The sequence below is a fragment of the Gigantopelta aegis genome, chromosome 3 (assembly GCF_016097555.1).
Source record: "Gigantopelta aegis isolate Gae_Host chromosome 3, Gae_host_genome, whole genome shotgun sequence".
Lineage (NCBI taxonomy): Eukaryota > Metazoa > Mollusca > Gastropoda > Neomphalida > Peltospiridae > Gigantopelta > Gigantopelta aegis.
Genome location: NC_054701.1, coordinates 57,051,471 through 57,078,836, shown reverse-complemented (window position 1 = coordinate 57,078,836; position 27,366 = coordinate 57,051,471). Strand labels below are relative to the sequence as shown.

At 35.9% G+C, this 27,366-nt stretch overlaps 2 protein-coding genes across 2 annotated transcripts in view; one reads left to right on the top strand and one right to left on the bottom strand.

Moving 5' to 3' along the window:
* Positions 1–5,936, top strand: part of LOC121368301 — a 34,339-nt gene extending 28,403 nt beyond the window's left edge. The window contains exons 29-32 of the mRNA XM_041492969.1: positions 324–491; positions 1,509–1,691; positions 2,871–3,056; positions 4,091–5,936. Of these exons, the coding sequence (XP_041348903.1) occupies positions 324–491; positions 1,509–1,691; positions 2,871–3,056; positions 4,091–4,354 (801 nt within the window). The 3' untranslated portion in view covers positions 4,355–5,936. The remainder of the gene's footprint in view (positions 1–323; positions 492–1,508; positions 1,692–2,870; positions 3,057–4,090) is intronic.
* Positions 5,937–8,739: 2,803 nt separating this feature from the next.
* On the bottom strand, positions 8,740–19,490 carry LOC121368300. The gene is made up of 6 exons (XM_041492968.1): positions 19,337–19,490; positions 16,450–16,645; positions 15,028–15,175; positions 13,911–14,056; positions 9,242–9,421; positions 8,740–9,082 (listed from the first exon to the last, which is right to left on the bottom strand). Exons 2-6 carry the CDS (start codon positions 16,637–16,639, stop codon positions 8,901–8,903), a joined length of 846 nt encoding a protein of 281 aa, XP_041348902.1. The 5' UTR covers positions 16,640–16,645; positions 19,337–19,490; the 3' UTR covers positions 8,740–8,900.
* Between the last annotated feature and the right edge of the window lie 7,876 nt (positions 19,491–27,366).

Genomic DNA, 27,366 nt, shown 5'->3' with positions numbered 1-27,366 from the left:
GTTGCAGTTGGGGGACTTTTGTATCATTTTCCATTCTATGACTAAGCTATGTATCAAACTAAAAATGTTACTATCAGTGGACAATTGAACATAATAATCTTGTGTGCAAATTTTGTGTTCAACTTCATGAAGTGAGACTTATTTTGTTTTAATCCCCTGATAACCATGAGTTTGTAAGAAAAGGTAATTTATATGCTTAAATATATTTGTAAGAAAAGGTAATTTATATGCTTAAATATATTTGTAAGAAAAGGTAATTTATATTCTTAAATATATTTGTAGATTTAATCTTTTAAATTTAATTATGTCTTCCTTTTGTTTAGGCCGCTTTCCACTATCAGAACTGTGGACTCCGCAGTGGCAACCCATTAAGTGTACCGAACGTCCGAGTTGCACAGCACTCCCTTGACAAGCAGCTCATGAAAGCGGCAGAGAAATGCCAGTGGTTGAGTGTTCACCGACAGCTACTGATCAGAGCTTTGATGAGACAGGTCTGTTTTAAGATTTTCTCCACGCCTTACTAATATCATGTAATATAATCTGATGGCTGATGTAGACAAACTGTATTAATTGGACTGTCCCGAGTTTGTTGCCATTGTTAGGATGTTGTTGACCAACAGAGTTGTTGTTTTAATGTCTAAAATGTTATATTAATACATTTTTCTACATAAAATATCGGTGTATTGTTGATCATCCTGGTGTTTGTATTAGGTCAGACTTCATTTTATTTCTATTATATGTTGGTTTGTTTTCATATGTACAAAATTATTGGGAAACCAAATAGTTTAGGCTACTTACAAACATTAGAATGACCAGAAACACTAATATTCTAAACAAGAATATTGCTATATAAAATATGTAATTTTAGTCGTTAAAATATGTTATTAGTCAGAAGCATCCTATAATGGCAACACACTCAGCTTGTAGCTTTGGAGGCCAGGTCCGTCAACCAGGTTAAGATATTGTAAATACACACCACCTAAGTCATACACACTAATAATATAAAGAAAACAAAATTACAAACATGCACTAATTAAAATATATATTATTTTGAAACAAGCACTTACACTCATATGTAGATCTTTATTGGCCACATTCAAGGAGAACCTGGTTTATTGTAAATAAGGAGGTTTTATGAAATAAATGGGGCACCCGGCATGTTTGGGACTGCCTGAAATTTAAAAAAACAACAACACACTCACGACAGTCTCATTAAAACTTGTATTTAACTAACATGGTGCATTCTTTGTTATATGTGATGAAAATAAGAATGGATTCTTTGTGGTAAGATACACATTTTAACATGGGTTTGATCAGTAGGTATTTAATTTTTTTTTTTTTTTTTTTTTAATTGTATTGTGTTGACTTAATCACCATAGATATGCACTGGCTACATTATGACTTATTTATATTTATTTTTGCTGAATTAGTCGCTACAGGTATATGTAGGTTAATAACAATTTGACTTTCTAGATTGTTTAGATGAATTGTTTGTTCCTTCACTTCAGGAAAAGAATGAACGCTTGGTCGAGTCATGGCGAATGCTACACAGTATGGCAGGGCAGGCAGAATATATCTGTTTTCTCATAGAGGCATTGCAGGATCTGGTGACCTTTGCTCTGGAATATGCAAAGTGGCTAGAGCTTGAAGAAGAACAACAAAGTACTGTGGTGTCAGGAAAGCAAAAACAGGTCTGTTCAAATGTTTAGTAACATACATGTAGTTAAGTTTTGTGTTCGAGCTTATCTCCAAACTGTCAAATTATGCTTTTAACTAGCAAATTATTAGCATTACGTTTCCTTTGAGGGTTATTTACTAACACTAGTTGACTTTGATTGTAACCAAATTTTTTTAAAAAGCAAGATGTATGATAAAATATAAATTAAAATGTTCTTCAGTGTTTTAAAATGGCTTTTCAGGTTGTCTGGGATTAGTGTGGGGAGGCACTTTGGAAAGAAGGGCCCTTCAATCTTAATTTTAAATCATTGGTCGACACAAAATAATTCTAATCATAAGTTTAAAACAAAACAAAATATTCCTTACATTTTATGAATGTTTGAAATACAAACTTTAAAAGGTAGTCATTTTCTCTTTTGATTAAAGTTTTTAAAACACTTTTAAAATATATAGAGAATAATACATGAATGGCCGTTAGATACCATTAATATCACGAGTTGTTTTAAAATGTACCTAATGAGCGAAAGCGAATTTGATATGTTTTTAAACGAGTTGTGAGATAAATGGTACCGTATCTAACAGACAAACGTATTATTCTATTTCTTACATATCCTCAAAAAACAGGTTTTACGCAATTTTCTGGTAAAAGTTATTTACAGCCGTTGCACTTGTAGCTCACTTGTGTCACAGACACATGATTATCAGGTTAACTATACGTCACAGTCTAATCGATTTTCATTGCACTGGTTTGTTATTAGATGTATGACATTGGTGACCTGGTCATCGCCTAGGAGCAGCCAGTAGTATGTCTTGAAATTGTTAACAAACGTACATGTGTTAACAACCATGTGTAACCAAAAATAAGAGATGGTGTTCTCACCAATGGGTGTGTAAGAAAAGGTTAAAATATACTTACTTTGATTTATCTATTGTATTATACTTTTTCCCACAGCTCCTTACACTGGTTTTACATAATTGTATAAATAATATTTTTATATACTTACCATGTTCGACACCCAATAGCCGATGTATATTTTTGTGCTGGGGTGTCATTAAACATTCATTTGTTCATTTTTGATTTATCTTTTGATGTATCTTTACTTTGTATTGATAAAAATGAATGGTACCTTAAAGACTCGTCTGGGTTGTGGTAGTTTTTTTTAGCAAATGAATTCACCATTGTATCTGTCTAGGATCCACTGGATTTAAGAATCTTGAGTCAGATGACAATGGCATTCCACCAAAAGTTGACGATTGTCTGCGACTGGCGCATCTCAATGGCTGCTGATGTTTTCTGCGATTATATCCTTGACAAGTTGAAAGAGGTTGAAGAGAAAGATTCTGTTACTGGAGAACTATTTGTGGCATTAGAGGAAGAGGTAACCAAGCTCATTTATAAACAGTTTCTATATTACATTCACGTCATCATTCTTTAAATATATTTAATTCTGTCAGGTTTTAATTTTCTTTTAAATATAAAATAAAAAGAAGTCCTTAAGTTTACCATTTATTCTGAATTTTGAATAGTGTCCCCCTCATACCTTCTGACATTTTATATTTAATGAAAAGAAACACTAAAGAGTCTTGGTCAATGCATATTACAATGAAACCCCTCTAAACTGGACACCTATGGAACCAAGTAAAAGTCTGGTTTTAAGAGGTGTCTAGTTTAGAGAGGTTCTCTTATGTTGATATTTAAAAAGGGACTCAAAACATCTGGTTTTGAGAGAATTCCAGTTTTACAGAGGGTCCGGTTTAGAGGGGTTTCACTGTAGTATAAAAACAAGTTAATGATGCAAAAAATTTACAATTGATAAAGAATGACATCATGAATTTTGTTCGACATCGTAATGCAAAAGGAGTCCTTGCTTAAGATTGTATATGACAAACTGGGAACAAGTATGATTTCTCCACTTCCCTTTTTATGGATTGCAGGATAAAAATAAGACATATTTATTATAATGCTGTGAGATATCAGTTTTGTCCTGTGAAGGTACGGACAGGAAACTCTACAAGACTTGCCTAGCAAAATTCCCCAATAAAAACCAATTTAAAATAGGTTCAAACTTGAATATTTTTCAAAACACTATTATGTGTGTTTATATTGTTTTTAAAATAATGTTTGCTAACCAGAGGTTCAAACTTATTGTCTTGAGTACTTTCCAAAACACAATTGTGTGTGTTTATAATTTCAATAAATAATGTTTGTTAACCAAAGGTTCAAACGTATAGTCTGGAGTACCTTCCAAAACAATTATTGGTACGTGTGTATATATTGTTTAAATAAATATTTGCTAACCAGAGGTTCAAACTTATTGTCTGGAGTACTTTCCAAAACACTATTATGTATGTTTATATTGTTTAAATAAATAAAATTTGCTAACCACATGTACATATTTCCAATTCTCTGCAGACAGTGCCAAGACTTGAATATGTGAAGGATATGATCCGTGCAATACAAGACATGCTATCCGGAGATGTGCACAACATTAGTCCTGAAGCACAGTCTGTTGTCAGCAATATTGAAGCCAACGTTGACATTCGACCGAGCAGTGTGGAGTCGTTCAGACTGGATAATCCAGACCAGTATCAGAAGAGACCGAAGGCCAATCACAGAATCGTGGTGGAAGATGATTTACTCTACAGGCCTAGACAAAGACAGTTAATGTTTCGCTGATGACATGTGTTTACTCGTCTTTAAAGTCTTCCTCACTGCTGATTAGCAAATAAGGCAGCGGTCTATAGAGTCCGTCCTGATTGTATCCATTTTAAAAAGTAATTATTTAACAGTACTGTGATATTGACCAGGGAGTTATTGAGGATTTTTCAACTGCATTCCATGGCTGATGGGATTGGGAACGTTTACGCAATTTTAGTTCAAATTGGGAATTTTTTAAGACCATCGAGCATCATTCATGACCGATTTGGACAGCTAAGAAAGAGTGTGTTGTTATTTGTGTCCTTGTTATGAAACACTTAAGAGTAATGAAAACCCATAGGAACAATATTGGAGGTGGGTAGGGGGTGGGGTGGTCAAAAGCCATATTTTTATCTTTAGAAAGTAGGAAAAAAAACCCCATAAATTTTTATCCTCAAGTGGGAATCATAGCCACTCTACCCCCTCCCCAACCACACGTCCTACAAACCTGTAATGAAATCCATGAACATTAGGGCCACTCTGTGTACATGTAATGGTCTTGGACTTTCTTGCACATTAGTTTCTGGTGTAACTATATGAGATATTGTTCAGTTGTAATATGATAGTAATAGACTAAAGTTGTTAATATTTGAAGTGCAGATTCAAAAGTTCTTTTCAGTATACGACATGCAGGTTTACGACTGAAATAAAGCACATGCCATATATGTAACTATTTTAAGTGTTGAGGATAGGAGATTGTCCCCTATAGCTTTTATTAAATATAGGAATACTTTTATATGGATTTTATATTGGACATACTTATACAAATATGCTGATTTATTAAATATAGGAATAGTTTTATATGAATTTTATATCAGATATACAAATATGTTGATTTTTAACTTGGCAATAAGTATTTAATTTTCATTATATTTCAATTACTTATTAATTATTATTTCATCAGATGAACTATATTTAAATCATTTCTATACAATTTTCATGTAATAATTTTACAATTTATCTTTCATTTCATCCATTCATATTTGTATGTGGTACTTAAGTTGCTGTATATACAATAATTTTATAATTTTTATTTTGTTTCATCCATCCATATTTGTCTGTGATACTTAAATTGCTGTATATGGCTGTTTATTAGTTGGGTTTTCAAGTCTCTAAATTATATTTGTATAACCAAACGTTTTGAAGCAGACTGAGATGTTCAGGGTGAACCCACAGCATTGTTCGATACAGAGCCAGCTAATATACAGTGATACACAGTAAAGGATACTTTGTGAATTGCAATATTATCATTCAGATTACTTCATGTTAGTGCTAATTTGTTTGCTATATGCATAGGCTCCCTTTTTTGTAGGGTTCAGGCCGATTTTTGCCTGAATTAAACAAAAGTGACTGAATCTGGATTACTATATTTATTTATATTATCATTACTGCCAAAAAGCTATATAGGGTTGTAAACAAATTGCCACACACTTTTAGAATAATGAAAATACATGATGAAAAGTGTTCAGGCCAGCTCATTTTGCACAAATTTCTCTATTGTTTTTGCCCGAATTTGATGATTTTCTCCAAGACTGGGAAGGGGAGGGTGGGGGGGGGGGGGGGGGGGGGGGGGGGCAGTTGCCCCCTCCCCCTGCCCCATCACCTATGCTTATGACTGTATTTGCAATTATATCCATATTGCAAAACAAGTTACTACCAAATGTAAAATGTGGAACACACTAAACAAATTATATAGTATTATCTGTTCTGAATGCAGAAATGTTTAGTATTGTGTTGTCATGACAATAGACCAGAATAATGTTTTCATTATGTATGCTGCATTAAAGCCGCACACCCTAGTTCCATCCAGCGAAAATAAATTATAATTTGGTTAATCTACAAACCTGTAACACACTTAGATCACGTTTTTATCAAATGGAGTGAAAAAGCAGGTTTTATATCGATAAATACCATGGGAATCCCCATGTCCCAATTGCTTGAAATAATTTTGAAAGTTAGTATTTTGATGTCACCGGTAGATGTCGCTTGAAGCACAACAATGCCTACGTCACGACAAATTTCACAGACTTGGGGTACGTTTCTTTCACCTCTCCTGGACATGTTCCAACTGTTCTGCCCTGGTTGTATCCCCTCTCCAGATATCGTAAGACTTAGCAAAATTATTGGTTTTAAGGGTTTGTAACATTTTGTATTGAGACACTTACTTGTCTGAACTTTATTGTTACTGAAAATGTTCACGAACTGAAGAAAAATCTCACAAAATGAACAACAACAAATCAGATGTTGATTGCGCGAACCGTACACGAGAAAACAAACCGAACCAAAATGATAATGGTCACGTGGTATACCAACGTCTGTGACATTGAAATGGAAATAGCCCCTCTAAAAATAGATTAAACTACGTTTTTTTCTCAAACGTGCGTCCGTTTTTAAGAAATATGAAAAATGTATTTTGTGCTATTACAAACACCAGGATTACCAAAAACACTTCAGGTGAATGGAAATGTATATTCTAAATAATAAACGGTAAGTAAAGTGCAATTTTATTTGTGAAAAAATGGGTTTAATAGCGAAAAACAACGCCGTAATGGTTAACAACTAGCCGTAACTAGGGTGTGTCCCTTTAATGAAAACCTTATTTGGGCTAGTTCGGATTATTCACATTATATACATAAATGCATTCCATTCATAATCTGCAGTTTTACTGTACATGAATAACTGTCACATCTCGCTCCACTTTTATGCTGTTTATTCTGAGGATTTTACTGTTTATTAGAAGAAATTGTGACTTCAGTTTTCAATACGGACTGCATCAAAAAGTTAAAATACAGTAAACTATTGTTTCTTAATTTTTTTAAAAACATTCAGGGATACTGTGATACCTGTAATTAAAAAAAAGAAAGACATTGCCAGCAAATAAAAACTTTATGTGCTCAGCTGAATACACTTTATTTGATGTAATCAAATGTTTGTTTTAAATATTTATCATTGACATGCATTTCTTATTTTGCAATGTATAAAATATAAAGTACTGCAAAGGGAAATATCTTCACGGGGAAAAATTAAAACGCGCACTTAATTCCCCACAAAAAAAGAATTCCTTTTGAGTAGAAAAAGGATCTTCGAAGGTCAGTGACATAGTTAGCCCAGACACTGTATCATGGTTAGGTACAGGGCATAATTTTAATCATGGACTTTGTCCAACTTCTCAACTTTCCCTCCAAATGAAAGACAAGTCACATGACTTCTATGGGTTAACTTAAAGGTCAATTTGTGGAAACAAAGAATGTCTATATTGCGATGTATTGAATCCGATATCAAATTTAGATATGACAGGGGTCACAATATATATCCATAGGCTAGTTGAACGATCCTGACTACTCCATGATCATTAATTAACTATACAAATGAGATTTATTTACATTTTGCATCATTTCACCAGTACTTTGGAAGACCCTACATGTATAGAATGTATGTACACGCAACCCATGTTACTCTGTTTTGGACTACCTACTCTATATTTCCCTTTACGGTATCACAAAATTTGTGATATTTTATATATTATTCTGAAGGTCTATTGGTAGTCAATAAAATTGTTACTTTAATATTTGCCTTCTATTTTATTGAAGTTATAGATGTTTGATATCTGTAACTTAATTATGCTTATTTTTTCCAGCAAAGCACTTTAAAATCTGGCAAATATTTGTGTTAAACAATGCAAAAAAGCACATAGCAATGCCACTGTAATTATATTTTGATAAAAAATTTACTTTTTAAATAGCAGTTTATTAATGTTATTTCTAAGACTTTGCATCTTTAAGTTTGTTGCATAATTGTGAATTTCTGTCAAAATTATATAAACTACACATATAAGCACATTAAAAAATTATAACCAAATGCTTTTAATTTACTAGTGGGTAAGAAAATAAACTGGAGAATCTTCAGAGGATTATCTTCAGAATTGTGTGCATTTTAGTTTAAGCAAACACTGTAACATTATGCCAAGAAAGCATCTTTGTCTAACTCATCTCTCTAATGGCCTTATCTAGCTGCCAGCAGTGAACTTGCCACATTTGTTCAGACAAGAATCTAGTTGTACTGAATGTGATTGTTTACATAAATTATGTGTGGGATCAATTAATTTGTAGTTATTTATCACATACAAATGTTAAAATAGCGAAATAACTTTGATACAGCATCTTTAAAACAGGATTTGGTCAATAGAATACCATCAGAAAAAGAATAAATTTTGTTGTACATGTATTTAATTACAAAAGGTGCTGTCCTGTCAATAAATTGTGCTGAACTGTTGTAAAACAAAACTTCCAATCCCAATTAGAAAATGAACATCTGAAAATGCACAGCAAAAACATTTATGTTGAAGATAAAAAAAAAATGCTAAAAATTGTCCTAATATTTATTTCACTTAAAAATCACACATTTCACTTGATACTGTACAATGATTTTTAAAAGGGGAAATTTTGATGTATGTCGTCTTAGAATGTGCTTTGATACAATACACATTTTAATTCTGATTGCTTTTGCATGGCACTGTATCAAACTGTCAGTAATAAGTAGGCCTGAGTCTTGTGAATTTCACTTCTTCCTTTATTTGTAATTCTAAGTTGTAAAGTGAAATATCTATGGGAACAAAGCCAGTGACATCAAACTCTAGCAGATGTGACTTCCATAGAGGTTTCCTGTTCATTTCTAGAAGTGCTTTTGTTATTTTCTTCTTGAAACAAGCTGAAATAAGATATTCATATTTATTCAGGTTGTTAACAAGCTCTTAAAATTTGCATACCAGACAAAACAATTTCTATTCATTTTAGATCCCTAAAACACGACATATTTTGTTTAACATACAACTCAGATTAAATAGTAAATTATTAAATGCTAATGCACCTGGAAGGCGTCTGTTGAACACAATGGGGTGTATTGGCAGAGGTCCAAGTGATTCCAAAGTATGCAGCTTGGCAGCTTGATTGGGATTCAGTTTCTTGAATGTATTCAAAACGGTGGAATCTATAGCTGCTGCATCCACAATATTATCCAGAATCATGTTGATAGAATTCAGATGTGATCCTGGAAAAACAATATTTTACTTGCAGAGTTAAATTTTCCTAGATTTTTTATTTTTCAGTGAAAGAGGTGTGGGGTCACGGATAACTGAAAATAAGATCAATTATAAATTGAACATAATTTGTAACGTTCATTTAAGAATTGAATGTTAGATTAGAATGTGATGATAAACACCAAAACCATTTTACACACTGTATGAAGGGCGTAGCGCGTTACGACAAACAAACATTAACGGAATGTTTCGACATGATTTGTAAAACACATTTTAGTTGACAATAATTTAAAACAAATACTAATGTAAAAAGTACACTTGATGGCGCTTGCTATTACAATTCATTGATTCCCAACGACCTAAAAAATTTGTTTTTCAAATTCAAAATTCATTCAAGGAATTGAAAGACTGCTACAAACCCTGTTATTTTAACCAATCCAAGCATTTATAACAAAGTATTTACAGATTTTAATTAGACTAATAAATCCATTTGTCACATGTCACTTTAATGTAAATATCACTCGGTGTTCAAGATTAACGGTATCCTGATATCCCAGGGATACCAGAATTTAACTTTGGATACGAGACTTCAATAACCCAGTATCCCACTGGGATACCATATAATGTCACTTGTTTTTTTTTAATCCTGCATTTTTATATTTTTATATTTGATTTTGAAATGTTAGTATCCAACTGGGATACTGCCCAATTTTTTTATAATCTCAAACACTGTCACTTGAAATGCTTGTGTTGAAGAATGGAACCTATTTTAATATAACAGTACTTCTTTTCATATATATAATAAATGAACACAATACAAGAATATTATGTAGAACTTAAAAGGATCAGTCTCAAAGCTGCATACCGATAATAACCAAAATATTTTAAAACTTTCCTTGATAGTAAAGTTTATACCTTAAATTACATGCCCATAAAAATTGCATGTCAAGAATTTTATTTACTATTTAGTAAATTTATATTGTTGCAAAATTCATTTGGGGTGAGCAACAGGTCAACACATTGTATAACAGGCTGAATTTGAATTCCATCTCCATCTCTGCAAACAACTAGTGCTGCTGTACCAACAGATAGGGGATGAATATTTTCTGTAGACATACTAAAGATATGTTTCATCAAAGATTCTCAAGAAAACCAGTTTATACTGAATGAAAACAGCTTACAGTTTAGATAATCTTGACTTAATTATTGATCACAACTAAATTATACAAAATAACTACTGTATATTGCTGTATATTAGCGGACTCTGTGGATAAGCCGACTCCTTTGTTTGCCCCTACAATATGTTGTACAAAAAGGTAGGTATGATGTATAAGCCGACTCAACTTTTACGTAGTTGAAACAAACAAAATTATAGATGTATCTGATTAAGATAATGTCGGTCTCGTGCAACAGTCAATCATGGGAATTTGTTTTGGTGAACCGATCAAAAGTACAATGTACAAAAACTATTTTAATAAAGATTTTAAGATGGATAAAAAAAAGAATAAGTTTTTATATATAAAAAAAAAATCCCCTAATGTGGGATAACTTTGTTCTGTTCTTTTATTTCTCGATTGAATCGGTCGCATGGACATCACTATAGTGATAAGTGTAGTTTCACTTTTATACAGTTGTGTAAATATTATTTAACACCCACGATAGATAATTGCAATGATGAACACTACCGTTTCCATTCTTTTTATAAGTGGTGATATCTCTAATAATTTATAAGGGATTGCTGAATCAACAATGACAGTGAGTAAAAATCATCAGTTCTGACCAATTAAATCTGGAACAAAATATCAGCGGTCATGAAAAGACGTAATGACCATTCCGATCACGTGACACATTTGGCGCCAAATACTGGCTTTTGCTGGAAATTGTCAACAGAATAAAAATAAAATAAATCTGATTTAATTTCTCAAATAAAATATAACTTTTATTGTGTGTGTCAAACAATCAAATGAACACTGATATGGGACTTAATAGAGGCTGCACCGGCCTCGGTGGCGTAGTGGTTAGGCCATCGGTCTACAGGCTGGTAGGTACTGGGTTCGGATCCCAGTCGAGGCATGGGATTTTTAATCCAGATACGGTACCGACTCCAAACCCTGAGTGAGTGCTCCGCAAGGCTCAATGGGTAGGTGTAAACCACTTGCACCGACCAGTGATCCATAACTGGTTCAACAAAGGCCATGGTTTGTGCTATACTGCCTGTGTGAAGCGCAAATAAAAGATCCCTTGCTGCTAATCGGAAAGAGTAGCCCATGTAGTGGTGACAGCGGGTTTCCTCTTAAAAATCTGTGTGGTCCTTAATCATATGTCTGATGCTATATAACCGTAAATAAAATGTGTTGAGTGCATCATTAAATAAAACATTTCTTTCTAATTGAGGCTGTTATAAATACTGGTTAAATAGATTGACTGACGAAACTAATTGTATTTCCGTACCCGCCGATATTTTGTTGTATACTGACAAGCAATGAAAACGCAAAACAGATATTTTTCAATATTTTGTTGTGATTAATGAAAAAAATATTTATTGGACTTAAAATAACAATTTATGAGAGGAAACCATTGATTGGTACTTTTGTCTGGGTTTTAATCCTGGTTTTGTTCTCGTTACACATACAATAGCAGAAACACACAAAATGGTGTGAAATGCGTTCACTACATGCTCAATCATGCTGCATGCAATGCACGTGAAATGTCAGTATGTGGACACATAAAAGTCACGTAACGGTGTCATATTCCTCATCACATTAAGAATGCCACGACTCCGAGAAGAACAAAGGGAGCAAGCGTTGGGCATGGTTCAAGGGGGGGACTTCGCAAAGCCAAGTTGCTAGGACCTTCAGAGTCCATCCATCAACTATTGCACGACTTGTTGAACGTCATTAACAGACCGGGAGTGTCCGTGATCAACCTCGACCTGGTCAACATCCTGTTATGACACCACGCCAAGATCGGTAGATTCGACGACACCACCTCCGTGACCGGTTCAGAACTGCGACGATGACAGCAAGCAACACGATAGGATGTTATGGAAAGGATATCCATCCTATGACGGTCATCCGTACAACGGATTGCAGACGCCCGTACAACGGTAACATGACACCGCGAGACTACAGTTTGCTCTCCAGAATGGTAATCAACCACCAGCCTTTTACCTGAGCATTGTTTTCTCAGATGAGTCCCGTTTCTCTGTCTCCTTTCTCCTTTGCCGATGGAAGAGCATGTGTGTACAGGAGACTCCATGAACGGTACACTGACGGATGTGTGAGGGAACGTGATCGGTTTGGTGGCGGTTGTCTGATGGTATGGGGGGCAATCAACTGTGATTTCAGGAGTGATCTCATCATTGTCCACAATGCCCTTACAGCCCAGTGTTATGTTGACGTTATTCTAAGACAAGTTCTCCAGCCACTTTTGCACCGTCACCGAAGACCAGGAGGTCCCCTTCTGTTTCAACAAGATAATGCCCGTCCACATACTGCAAGAATTACCCAGGCATTCCTGCAACAAGCCGGTATCACTGTTATGAACTGGCCCGCCGTTTCACTGGATTTGAACCCAATTGAACAAATGTGGGATGAGTGAAGACATTGTGTACGTCACCGCCAGCCACCACCGGGTAACGTCGCTGAGCTTGCACAGGCATTGCAGGAGGAGTGGAGCACCATTCCTGTGGCTTATTTGAGATGTTTGTGCCAATCCTTTCCCCGTCGTCTTCACGCATGCTAACGGGCCAATAGTGGACACACCAGATACTGTCCTTGAAATGGGGTGGGGTGGGGGGGGGGGGGGGGGGGGGGAGGAGAGGGGGTTTGAACTTTTCGATTATGAATGCAACTCGATTACTGATGATAAATGGCCATGTTTCCATGTGAATGTATCTCATGAATACCAGTCATTAATGTCATATTACATTATCCATCAATTCATTAATAGTTTGTCGTTATTTGCAAGGAAAAGTTGTTTTTGTGTTTTCATTGTGTCAGTATATTTTCTTAAGACATTTTTTTGTGACTTTTTTGTGTATTGGCCGACCCTTTTTCTCTTGGTGGTATTTAGAGGCTTAAAAAGTTGGCTAATACACAGCGATATACAGTAAATATGACACTTGAAGTTTTGATAATGCACCTTTCAAATAAAGAATAATCAGTGTTTCTTAAAAAAAAGTTTTTTCTCACCATATTAAGACCATTTCAGTTGGACATCATTCATTAGTTTCACCTTATTTTCGTGATTATATCCAATTAAGGTTCAAGCATGCTATCCTGGGCACACACCTCGGCTAGATTGTTTGTCCAGTTCAAAGGCCTAATGGTTAGTGAGAGAGAAGAGGGTGTAGTGGTCTTACACCTACCCATCGAGTCATTAAAACTCGCTCTGGGTGGGAGCCCAATACCTGGCTGCAAACCCAAGTACCTACCAGCCTTATGTCCAATGGCTTAACCACCACACCACCGAGGCCGTTGTTGGGTATTAAATACTAACCTGATTGTAGAATATTTCCAAAGAAGTAGGAACCGGTTCCCATTCTGTTGAGTTCAGCCAGGACAATAAGGCAACCACTAAGAGAGTTTTCTTCATTATATGCCCATCGGTAACCCCTCAAGTCGTTCAATTCTTTATATCTAGATCTGAAAAATAAACCTAGGTTTGTTTCTAAATATTTTATAATTGGTTATAAGGTGAATCCATTCAACTGATTGGGTTTTTTCACATTCCAACCAGTGTACCACAACTGGTTAAAAAGCTGAGGTATGTGCTTTCCTGTCTGTTGGAAAATGTATATAAAAGATCCCTCGCTGCATTAGGAAAAATGTAGCGCGTTTCCTCTGATGACTACATGTTAGAATTTCCAAATGTGCTCTAGTGGTGTCATTAAACAAAACAAACTTTAACTTTTAACTAGTAATTGCTATCTAAAAAGACATTATGTTTAAACAAAAACTTGCTGTATGAAACATGCTAAGCAACTTCATACAGCCACACTGAATGATTAATAATTAAAAAAACAACAACAAAAACCCCCACCAAAAAACCAAATCTGGGTAAGTACCATAGATTTAAATGTTTTTGTTTTTTTCAATCATTATTAAAGACTTTTGACATTATTTACAACTGAATTTGTTTCAACTTACATATATGCCAATGATTAGCACAGCACTGTTTGTTTTGAACCAAATATTATTTTCTTTTTTTTAAACAAGGTTTAACCTGAATGAAACATTTACACTTTTCTTTATTGAATTAATGTGAAAATATATAACAAATATTAACATATATTTGGGAGAAAATTCTAATGTACGATTTTCTTCAATATATCAAAAGATTTCACCATAAAAATTGCCTTAAAATCTTAAGACCTCATCTACGTCTACAGTTTCTTGGAATACTTCTCTTTCAATTTATATAAAGAACATGAAACGATTCCAAATTGAGTATTTAATGTGAATGCTGTAAGTTGGAACATATTCAACTAATTTTAAATTTGGTGGCCAACATTTGGACAACCAGTCCCAGCATCAACTATCAATACTCACTGGAATGCTACAGTGATACTTTATACATGTCATTTGTTTAAAATAATAATAAACATATCGCTCACATTTTATCTGAATGGACCACAATATCAGAGAAGTAGTAGGGTTTGTTCTGTGTTCTGGAGTGCAGATGGACGGGAGCGGCGGAGCAGAGTTGAACAAATTTATCCTTCTTTTTCACAAGTTCGAGAAAATAAGAGGATTCCACAAAAGCTGAAATGAATATTCACAATTCAACACAATGTCAGTGACCATCGTCAAACCTGAAATATTGGGAATCATTTTTAAATTTTGTATCACTAATACTATAAAAAATACACAGAATTACACTGTGTTTTTCTGTCTCGGGGCTCAAACATAAGAATTTGTTACCCAAATAAAAAAATAAAATTGAAGTTACTTTTGCAGGAAATAAACATGACTGAAAGGTTATTTTGTTGCATGTAGACGTATTTCAAATGTACACATACATGTATTAAATACTGGCAAATCAGATGTGTTCATTTTGCTGTTGTTGAGGAGTTTTACATACATCATTAATTTTTATCCAGCAGCACAAACGTGTTGCCATTAAATTCGAGCCCTGCTATGTATATGTACTGCTAAATTCTGTAGGAGTTTGGTTGGTACTAGTATTTCAATCACAAGAATATTTATTATGGTTCAAAGCAGGAAGCTGTTTATCCAAAATAGGTATATAGCGATATTCAGCAAGAGTCCCATAATAATGATGTATTTAATCTGTAATGAACCGCGAACATTCTATAATAAAAATAACTAATACCATAATAAGGAAGGAAGGAAGGACGGACTCAACACATTTTATTTACGGTTATATGGTGTCGGACATATGGTGATGGACAACACCGATATTGAGAGAGAAACCTCCTGTCGCCACTTCATGAGCTACTCTTTTCGATTAGCAGCAAGTGTTCTTTTATATGCACCATCCCACAGACAGGATAGTACATACCATGACCTTTGTTACACTAGTTGTGGAGCACTGGCTGGAGCAAGAAATAGCCCAATGGGCCCACTGACAGGAATTGATCCTAGATCGATCGCACACCAGGTGAGCGATGTACCACTGAGCTACGTCTTGCCCCAGTACCATAATAACCCCACAGTACAAGCAGTGAAATGTGCCAGTTAGTGTATTTTAACAAGCAGTGAAATGTGCCAGTTAGTGTATTTTAACAAGCAGTGAAATGTGCCAGTTAGTGTATTTTAACAAGCAGTGAAATGTGCCAGTTAGTGTATTTTAACAAGCAAAATGTGCCAGTGAAAAGCAGTGAAATGTGCCAGTTAGTGTATTTTAACAAGCAATGAAAAGTGCCAGTTAGTGTATTTTAATGAGAAGTCTGTCAAAATTCACTCAAATTTGTTTTTAATTATGCCTGGACTAAATTTGTACATTCATTGCCAAATTTTGATAATTAAAATTTGAAAAGAAAAATATTCCTGTTAATTAGCCTATATATACTTACCAACATCTACATTATTTACAGAAAATGGATCGTCATCTACTGACCAACCATTCAACAGTTCTTCATGGGACAGAACTGACTGACGCCCTGTTTCAATGTCTAAATACTGTTTGATCATATCAAAGAAATCCTCAGATATTCCAGGGGATAAATACTCCAGGTAGCGCACTGTCTGTATCTTAAAACACATAGTTTTCTGAAACATAAATCAAACTGTTTACAAACAAAATCTTACAAGTTTCTTGAATACATTTACACAATACATTATTCTGTTTCAAACTGTATATACAGGAGTCGAAATTAGCTGAAATGTCTGCCGGTTGTTTGGACCTGCAATAAACCAACCACTGCAATTGTCCATGGCAATCGACAGTGGAGTTAATTGTTTGTCATATGCATAAAAACATTAGTAAACAAGAGTATCGGTGAGGTACATGATGCGCCTGTCAGGAGTTTGATGGAAAACCATAGATATTAATGAATATGTTATGGGTATGATTCAATTCGCTAAACAAGATTTTCCTATGATGTTAAAAATATAGACAAATTATTTGATTTATTTGTATAACTGTGACCTAGTAATTATATGCAACACACCAGTATCCCATGCTGTTCCTACGTTAGGTTTGATGGTCCTATATGCATCTGTTTGCAAAATATGATTCAGACAAGGATTTACTGTTATGTGCAGTAGACCATGAAAAGTAGGTCACAGTGACCTAGTAATAGTATTTGATACACCGCCATCCCAAGTTGTTCCTGCATGTGAGGTTTGATGGTCCTGTATGCACCTGTATGCAAGATATGGTCCGGACAAGGATTTACTGTTATGTGCAGTAGACAATAAAAAGTAGGTCAGTGACCTAGTAACAGTATTAGTCCTGGCTCTGGGGGATAGTTCGCATACATTTCTCTTTTTGAAAGTTAACTTAAATTTTCTTGTTCTATATGCCAAGGTCTTCAGAAAAAGTTTGGGTAACACTTCCAGGTTAAGTATGTTTTCTCAGCAGAGCACATTTATGATTTCTGGTTGGCCACAAAAAGGCTAAAATGACAATATTAGAGTTTCATGCAATAAATAATTATTTGACACCCATAGATGATTAATTTTGATTTATTTCAATTCTTTGGGTGCTAACTGACTATATTTTAGCATTATTCATTGCCATAAACCTGGGTTGGGAGTACAAAATGACAATTTTTTCGTCTTTTTTTTTCTCGGAAATCGCTTTCGATTTGAAAGTAGCTCAAAGTCTAATGGCTTCTCAGTCAACCAATACTGTAAGCAGAGTTCCACAAATTGGCCAAAAGTTTCTTCATTAAAGGCACAGAGCAATACTGTTTTCAATTTGATACCTCGAATTGCTGGATGATACCCATGGGGCCCATTGTATCCCTACCCCCTAAAAATAAACACTTTTAGTGTATTTCGTCAAATGACCATATCTCCTAAAGTAAGTGTCATAAGAAGTTAATCTTTTTGTCTATAAATATGTTTTGCTCCCCAAACAATTTATTGGTACCATTACTGTGATTTTTTTGGAGTTGACCTGATTAGCATAATTCCAAGATGGCATTCAAAATGGCCACGGAATACTGAATTAGACTTAACTTCACATATAGAAGAACATTTCAAGTGAGATTACTACATTAGTGCAAAATTTTCAAACATACCTAAATACTGCAGAACTCAAACTAATCTTATCCGACAATTACATTTTTTACATGAATTGAGTGATGTTTTCTTACACTGACAGAATATGCAACATTTGACCTCAACCATCCTGCAAGGGCAAATTGAACTGATACACTTATGACATGAGCATATGACTGACTAATTAACCTCAAGGGTTTTCTATGATGTTGCAGGCATTAATTGACCTTGGTCGTGCTCATAGCCACAATATTGCGGTTTCAGTGATTCAACAGTTTCAGGGTCGAGATGACTCTGCAAGGCATGCATGGTGGTGTGGGCATGATTATATACACAGACAAACAGAACTGTCCAGATCCTCTACCTCAGTATAAGCAGTATAGTTTTATTAATTATTAAACCATCTAAATTATATACATTGTGTGCCATTATTCAGTTAAAATCCATACATGACTATGTTTTTATTTAAATATTCTTACTTATGTTTTAGAATGTGTTATGTTCTTTTTATTATTCATATATAAAGAAATAAAGAATTGTATTATAAGTTAATAAAATGCTTTAATGGTAAAATTGTTTGGTTAAAAAATATAAGATGCATTCAGATTTTTAATAAATATCATGATATATAAACATACATCCAAGAGGATTTTTATGTTAAAACATACAAGGAACATATATTTGGAAAGTAGACAGTCTGTGAAGAGAAGGGTCAGCAGACACCTGGCAATAATAATCATGTGCTTTCAGTAACTAGGTAGCAGTACAGCTAATGGCATACAAAAAAGTTTTAAAATAAAGTTTCCTTTCACATTATTCTTTGAAAATCATAGAAAAAAGGTTAAGAAATATGCAATGCGAATGTTTATGAGCACTTGCCTTCGGCAAGTTCAACCTTGCTTTCTTTATTCGTTTTAACCTAATTTTTATGAATACGACAGGGTTTCTTCCTCACTCAAAAAGCCAACAATGTCAAAAATCTCCAAATGTATGCACTGTTGCAAGTAATTGGCGCATCCATCAAAACAGGTCCATCACCTAGTGCACGGGACACGTTATGTCAATACCATTCTTGACAACACATTCTGCGTCCCTTCGGACTAGTCTCACCGAAACGGGCAACGGACGATAATATATTTTAACCAAACAATTTTACCATCATAATCGTTCATTTACTCAACCTTTTGCAATACTTCAGATTTGTTATATTTGTGTACCACATTGGCTACGAACCTAAAATCAGGACAGTTCAGACAGAGTTAAGGTATGATTCATCGATTATTCGTGTGAAATGTTACAGCATTTGTATGACGCTAGTCTAAAAACTTCTTCCCGGGATGGCGGGAACCTTGTGACCGACGAAGTGCAAAGCTAAAAACCGAATATTAATTTGTTAATGCTACTGTCACACCTTGCCGGATAACGTTAACGGACGTCCGACGGAGCGAAAGAAAATTATCCGGTGGTGAAAGTCATCTCCGTTGCTGCTCGAGGCCTTTCGAACGGAAGAACATGCACAGTGAACGCACAATCACCGGACAAGTACAGGATAATTACCGGCCACTGTAACGGACATTACCGTACAAGTAACGGACAAGATCCGGTCAAAACGAAAGCGGAACGCATGAGAAACTGATAAAACGTTCTTCGAATGTATTTGTACAGGTTACGTGAAGGACAAAACGGGTATAAATAGTCCGGTGAATTGAACACAGGGCGCACATATCATCAGGCTCCAGTTGGCTCATCAAACATCTCTGGGGGCATCCTCATGAAGTTGACAAATGCCTTCTGGTCTTCTCTCCGCAGCTCCATCATGAGTTGGTCATAAAGACCAAACTGTTGCCGCCTCTCAGGGCCCAGCCATGCCCTAGACCACCATCTCCGCTGCCCCCTTCTCCTTCTGTTCTCTACATGGACATAGATGTTGAGATTGGCATCTAGCAGGTCAATCTGTGCATGGATCAGGGCCACTTGATACTGCAGGCGGAGTCTCACACGACAGTCCATCATGAAGGTCCTCACGGTCCCAGAAGGTCTTAAGGGAGTGAGACCAATCTAATTAAAATTAGCTCCACTATTACATGTGGATCTAACACCAGCCAGTTGGAGCTCATGTCCACCAATCAAAACCAAACGGAAATTGATAATCTAAACCATAAAAGCTAAGAAAAGTATGATTTCAGTTATCAAAAATGGCTATAATAGTCAAAAATATGCCTTTGTGTTTAAAAACTAGGGTATGTTCCTTTAACGTATACATTCATAGCGAAAGCAAATGGTACTTGTTGAATTTGTAAATTAAAAAGAAATTATATTTCGTAAGATGGTTTCATTTTAAAATTTATTTCTTTGTTTTATCAATATATAGGCCTATACAATGGCGTATCTAACGAGCGAAAGCGAGTTTGATACGTTTTTAAACGAGTTGTGAGATAAATGGTATCTAACGGACACGAATGTATTAATCTATTTCTTACATATCCTCAAAAAACCAGGTTTTGAGCAACTTTTAACATATTCTTTGACTAATAGTTATTTACAGCCGTTGCACTTGTAGCTGACTTACGCGTCACAGATACATGCATGTCAGGTTAACTAAACGTCACAATCTAATTGATTTCCATCGTGCAGTTTTTCATTGGAGGTATGGCACTGGTGACCTGGGTCCGTGCTTATAAAACTTTTTAAGAGTCCAGACTCAATCTCAAATGACGTCACACGCATGCAATTTGTGTGACGTTGCCATGACGTTACTGTCTCAGACTATTAGTCTCAAGTCTAGACTCTAAAAGTTTTATAAGCACCAGACCATTACCTAGGAGCAGCCAGTCATATTTTTTGAAATTGTTAACACACGTACATGTGCTAACAACTATGTATAACCAAAAATAACGTATGCTGTTCTCATCAATGGGTACGTAAGAAATGGAATTACCAGCTTGGTCTCCGGACCTAAATTCAATTGATCATATGTGGGAAATGCTAAAGGTTACTATTTCACACCATCAGGTCTAGCTACAGATACACACCAGCTTCCGAAGTCTATGTAATTTAGCAAAATTAATCAGAGAATATCCAAATCATAATATGCTAGATACCACTGAGCATAAATGGTGGTTTCTACAAGAATCCCTGACTACTAATAGAAATTAGGTACTTAGAAAAATCTACGGTTTGGTGGTTTGTAACTCGCCCTCACTCACCCCCTCTCTGTCTTTCTTTCCCTTCCTCCTTCCCCCTTCCCTCCCCTCCCCCTCCCCCTCTCTCTCGATCTATCTATCTCTTCCCCTTCCTCCTACCCACCTTTTTAAGTTGTGATACTTGTCATTAATTCTGCTCATGACACCCAATAGCCGATATGTATTTTTGTGCTGGGGTGTCGTTAAACATTCATTCATTCATTCAGCATCACCCGCAATATGTTGTATTTCATCAAAACACCAGATCTCATGGAGTCAGAATAATCCAACACTTCATAAAAAAACAATATTTTAAACAGATACGTTACAACATTTATCCATACATTACAACATTTGTCATGGATACGTCCACTGTATCTGTTATATAGTGCTATTTTATTTATATATCCATAGCACCCATGGTAGACATTCATTATATATAGGCATACACGATGTAGGCCTATTGGCCATGCATTCATAAAATTCACAGAAATTGCATCATGGTGGCCAAATACGATACAGCCAGACACGTGATCAAAATTCAGTTGCATTTAGGATATTTTGATTTTCAGAGGCCGTGGTATGTGCTATCCTGTCTGTGGGATGGTGCATATAAAAATGCCTTAATATTGCTTCTAAGGGAAAATATAGCGGGTTTCCTCTCTAAGACTATATGTCAAAATTACCAAATGTTTGACATCCAATAGCCGATGATAAATTAATCAATGTGCTCTAGTTGTGTCGTTAGACAAAACAAACATTAACTTTGCCATTAATGCATAATGCCATTTACTTTTTGCTATGTAATTTGTGTATAATTTCCTCCGCTTTTTTGGTGACCCGTCACGGGGTGCGTTGATCGTAGACCATATTTCATTATGGATACTATTGAAACTATCGATAGCTGAGCAAACAATTGCGATAGATATCGATAGTTGAATTAACTATCAATGCATTGCTATTGAGGCACTGACTATTGCAATATATCGATAGTTCCGAACTTAGATGTATTGTTACACCACTAATTTTGAGTGCTTGGAGTTGTGGGAAGGTTTAGCAGTGTGACGTCATAGACAATGTATGCACCGTTAGCCATCATCACGGTTAGTTTTAAATCTATATATGTAGTTATTATTGTTGTTGTTGCCATTGTTTTATTATTTAATATGTGTATACATCTTACAGTCGTACTTCTTTTTATAGTGTTTACGATTACTGTTTATAATATTTTATTCTATTTGTGTTTCAGAGACAAGAAAACATTTTGATTTTATCATTCAGCAAATGAAGTCAACGGACGGTGTGCACTCAAAACTATTAAAGAAAATGTCAAAGGATGGTGTGCACCCCCACAAAAAAAAAAAAAAAAAAAAAATCAGCACCAATATTCAAAGGATTGCGGCATCCCCCAAAAGATCAACATCAACAAAGGATGGTGCGCACCCCAAAAACATTCAAAATCAACAAAAGACTGTGCATCCCAACAACAATCAACATCAACAATTAGCCTAAAGGATGGTGTGTCTTCGGGGAAAAAAAATCAGCAAATAAACATTCTGGTGTGCACCCCAAAATATATGCAATATCATAATTAAAAATGAAATGTGCGCACCCACAGAAAATATTCAATATCCATGGGCGGATCCAGGAAATATTTTTAGGGGGGGACCAAAAAAGAAGGGCACATTGACTCGTCAAAAGGGCACCTTACTACAAGTTTTGATATTTACAATTAATATGAATTCCTACAGTTCTACGTCATAATATACTAGCAATAATGAAGTAAATTGGCGTCACTCGCGTTAGAACCTCAATGGGGCCCCATTGAGACTCAATAACACAGACACATATCTGCAAGCTTGCGCATGTACACGAAAATCTTGATTTCATTTATCTACAATATAATTATTGTTTACTTAAAAAAAAAAAAATTCTACAAACAAAAAGGGCACTTGGACATTTTGAGGGCACTTGAACAATTTTTGGGGGGGACGCGTCCCCCTGGTCCCCCCCCCCTTGGATCCGCCCATGATATTATCAACAATCAAAGGATGGGTGCACACCCCAAACAAATTCAACATCAACCAAACAACGGTGCGCACCTAAAAATCATCCAACGTTAACAATCAAAGGATGATGCGCACGTCTAAAAACATTCAACATCAACAATCAAAGGACGAGTGCGCACCCAAACAATATTCAAGATCAACAATCAAAGGATGGGTCAGCATCCCAAACACATTCAACGGTAGGCAAATCAAAGGATGGTGCGCACTCACAAAAAATATTCAATATTAATAAATTAACGATTGGGTGCACCCCAAACACATTCAACATCAACAATCAAAGGACGGGTGCGCACCCCCAAATACATTCAACATAAATAATCAAAGGACGGGTGCGCACCCCCAAATATTCAACATCAACAAAGGATGGGTGTGCACCCCCAAATACATTCAACATCAACAATCAAAGTACGGGTGTGCACCCCCAAATACATTCAACATCAACAATCAAAGGACGGGTGCGCACCACCAACTATTCAACATCAACAATCAAAGGACGGGTGTGCACCCCAATATTCAACATCAACAATCAAAGAACGGGTGTGCACCCCCAAATACATTCAACATCAACAATCGAAGGACGGGTGCGCACCCCCAAATATTCAACATCTATAATCAATGGACGGGTGCGCACCCCCAAATATTTAACATCAACAATCAAAGGACGGGTGCGCACCCCCAAATACATTCAACATCAACAATCAAAGTACGGGTGCGCACCCCCAAATATTCAACATCTATAATCAAAGGACAGGTGCGCACCCCCACATATATTCAACATCAACAATCAAAGGACGGGTGCGCACCCCCAAATATTCAACATCTATAATCAAAGCACTTCAAACTCATTCAACATTAACATTCAAAGGAAGGTGTACACCCACACAAAATATTTAATATCAATAAGCAAACGATAGGGGTGCATCCCAAACACACGAACATCAACAATCAAAGGGTGAGTGCACACCCCAAACACATTCAACATAACAATTAAAGGATTGTGCCAACCCACAAACAACATATTCAATATCAATAAGCAAACGATGGGGGTGCACCCCAAACACATTCAACATCAATCAAAGGATGGTGAGCACCCACACAAAATATTCAATATCAATAAGCAAACGATGGGGTGCAGTCCATAAACATTCAATATCAACCAAATGATAGTGCACCAAAAAAAAGCCCATTCAATATGAACAATCAAAGGATGGTGCACATCCAAAATTCATCCAACATTAACAATCAAATGATGAATGCGTTCCTCTAAAACATTCATGATCAAACATCAAAATACTGGTGCGCACCCCAAAGGATGGTGATCATCCCAAAAACGTTCAATATCAAAAGTCAAAGGATGTGTGCACACCCCACATTCAAAAATTAACAAGGATGGTGCGCATCCACAAAAAATATTCAATATCAATAAGCAAACGATGGGGTGCACTCCATAAACATTCAACATCAACCAAAGGATGGTTCACGACAAAAAAGATTCAACATAAAAAAATTAAAGGATGGGTGCGCACCCCAAACACATTCAACATTAAAAGGAAGGTGCACACCCACAAAAATATTCAATATCAATAAGCAAACGATGGGGGTGCTCCCCAAACACAAACATCAACAATCAAAGGACGGGTGCGCACTCCAAACATTCCACATCAACAATCAAAGGAAGGTGCGCACCCACAACACAATATTCAATATCAATAAGCAAACGAGGGGGTGCACTCCATAAACATTCAACATCAGCTAAACAACGGTGCGCACCCAAAATTCATCAAACATTAACAATCAAAAGATGGGTGCGCACCTCTAAAAACATTCAACATAAATGAAAGGACGGGTGCGCACCCCCGAAAAATTCAACATCAACAGGCAAAGGATGGGTCCGCACCCCAACACATTCAATGGTAAGCAAATGATGGGGTGCACCTCAAACACATTCAACATAAACAAAGATGGTATGCACCCACAAATATATTCAACATCAACAATCAAAGGACGGGTGCGCACCCCCCCCCCCCCAAGATTCAACAACAATCAAAGGATGGGTGCGCACCCCAAGAACATTCAACTTCAAAATCAAAGGATGGGTGCGCACCCAAAACATTTTCATCATTAACATTCAAAGAAAGGTGCACACCCATACAATATCAATATCAATAAGCAAACGATGGGGTTTACACAACATTAACAATCAAAGGATGGTGCGCACCCAAAAATCTCTCCATAAACATTCATCAACATCTACAATCAAAAGACGGGCGCGCACCCCAAAACTATTCATCAACAATCAAAGAAAGGTGCACACCCACAAACAATATTCAATACCAATAAGCAAACGATGGGGTGCACTCCATAAACATTCAACATCAACCAAAAGATGGTGCGCAACCAAAATTCATCCAACATTAACAATCAAAGGATGGATGTGCTGCCTTAAAACATTTATGATCAAATATGAAAAGACGGGTGCACACCCAAAAAACATTCAATATCAACAATAAAAGGATGGTGCGCATCCACAAAAACATATTCAGTATCAATAAGCCAATGATGGTGTGCACTCCATAAACATTCAACATCAACCAAAGGATAGTTCACAACAAAAACATTTAACATGAAAAATCAAAGGATGTTGCGCACCCCAATATTGCCACTAATTTTAAAACTAATTAAATGCTGAAATAACTATATACGTGTATAACTCACGAGTTAATTGTGTGCGCCAACACCATACCCCCCCCCCCCCCCCCTCCCCCAGTTTTATAGCGATTTCTATTAGATACTAATATTGTTGTAATTAAAATGTTTTCAAACACAATAGTGTTGCTTTTTAATCAAAGGTTTTGGTGTTGGGGGTTGTTTGTTCACATTGTAATTTATAATGGCCATTTTTCTTCTGTTTAGATTAGTAGCGTGGTTGATGTTGTTTCTTTCATGTCATGAAACAACCAGTCTGGTTGAAATCAAGACATATTCGTGGAAAGCCAGCGGAATAAGAAAACAACTGGGTCGCCTTACGACACGAGCATAGGCTGCAGCGGGTAGGTGTCCAAGGCAAATGTAGACAAAAAGAGTCATTGGTCCATATTCCAACCCACGACTCCACGTCCAGACCATGCTACTACGACCCTGTTCGAAAAATTTCATAACAAATAACATAACTCTACTAAACTTGAAAGCGTCCTCAAACATCTAAACAATAGGAAATCGCCAGGCCCGGATGGTATTACTAATGGAATGCTCAAAAACCAAGGCAATGCTGCACTAAGCCGTTGGACATTTTTTACCTGAGCTGGTCTGACGATAAGGTGCCACAAATTTGGAAAGAGGCAGTGATGATTCCTATTCTGAAGAAAGGGAAGAACAAGCAAAAGGCAATTAGCTACAGACCCATCAGCCCTCACTAGCTGTGTTTGCAAGGTCCTAGAGCGTATCATCAACCATCGGCTTCAGCAGTTCCTCGAGACAGAATATCATGTATGTATAGCTATCCAGGAGTATCCCAGTGTGCCAAATCACTAGGTACCTAAAAGATAACGTCTTATAAAAGACCCATTTTTGCCTTAATAACTCGGTTTATTTCTAATCCCTAGAATTCTTCGATTCCACAATTTATACTTTTTGATTACAACCTTTCGATAACAAATAAGAAAAATGACCAATTATCATTGGCTAATAAATCCTTTTTGTCTCGAAGACTATTTTGGCAAGCCAAAGCGAAAAATCAATGTCACAAAAGTTTTTAAAATCTATTTAATTCACCCTCCCTTCATCCCTTCAGCAGTTACTGTAATGTCAATACTGACGGTGGATTTGCCGCACCTTCACTCAAAATTGAATAGAACTATTATTTATCATGTCTTTTACATTTTCACAAAAACTAAATATCAAACAGTAAACAGGCAGCCTTTAATAAACAAGGTGAGCCATTTCCGCCAACACCCTTGTTTGCATGTTTTCTTTTGAGTGAACGCAGCTTCTCTGCATGCTGTATAGTCATACT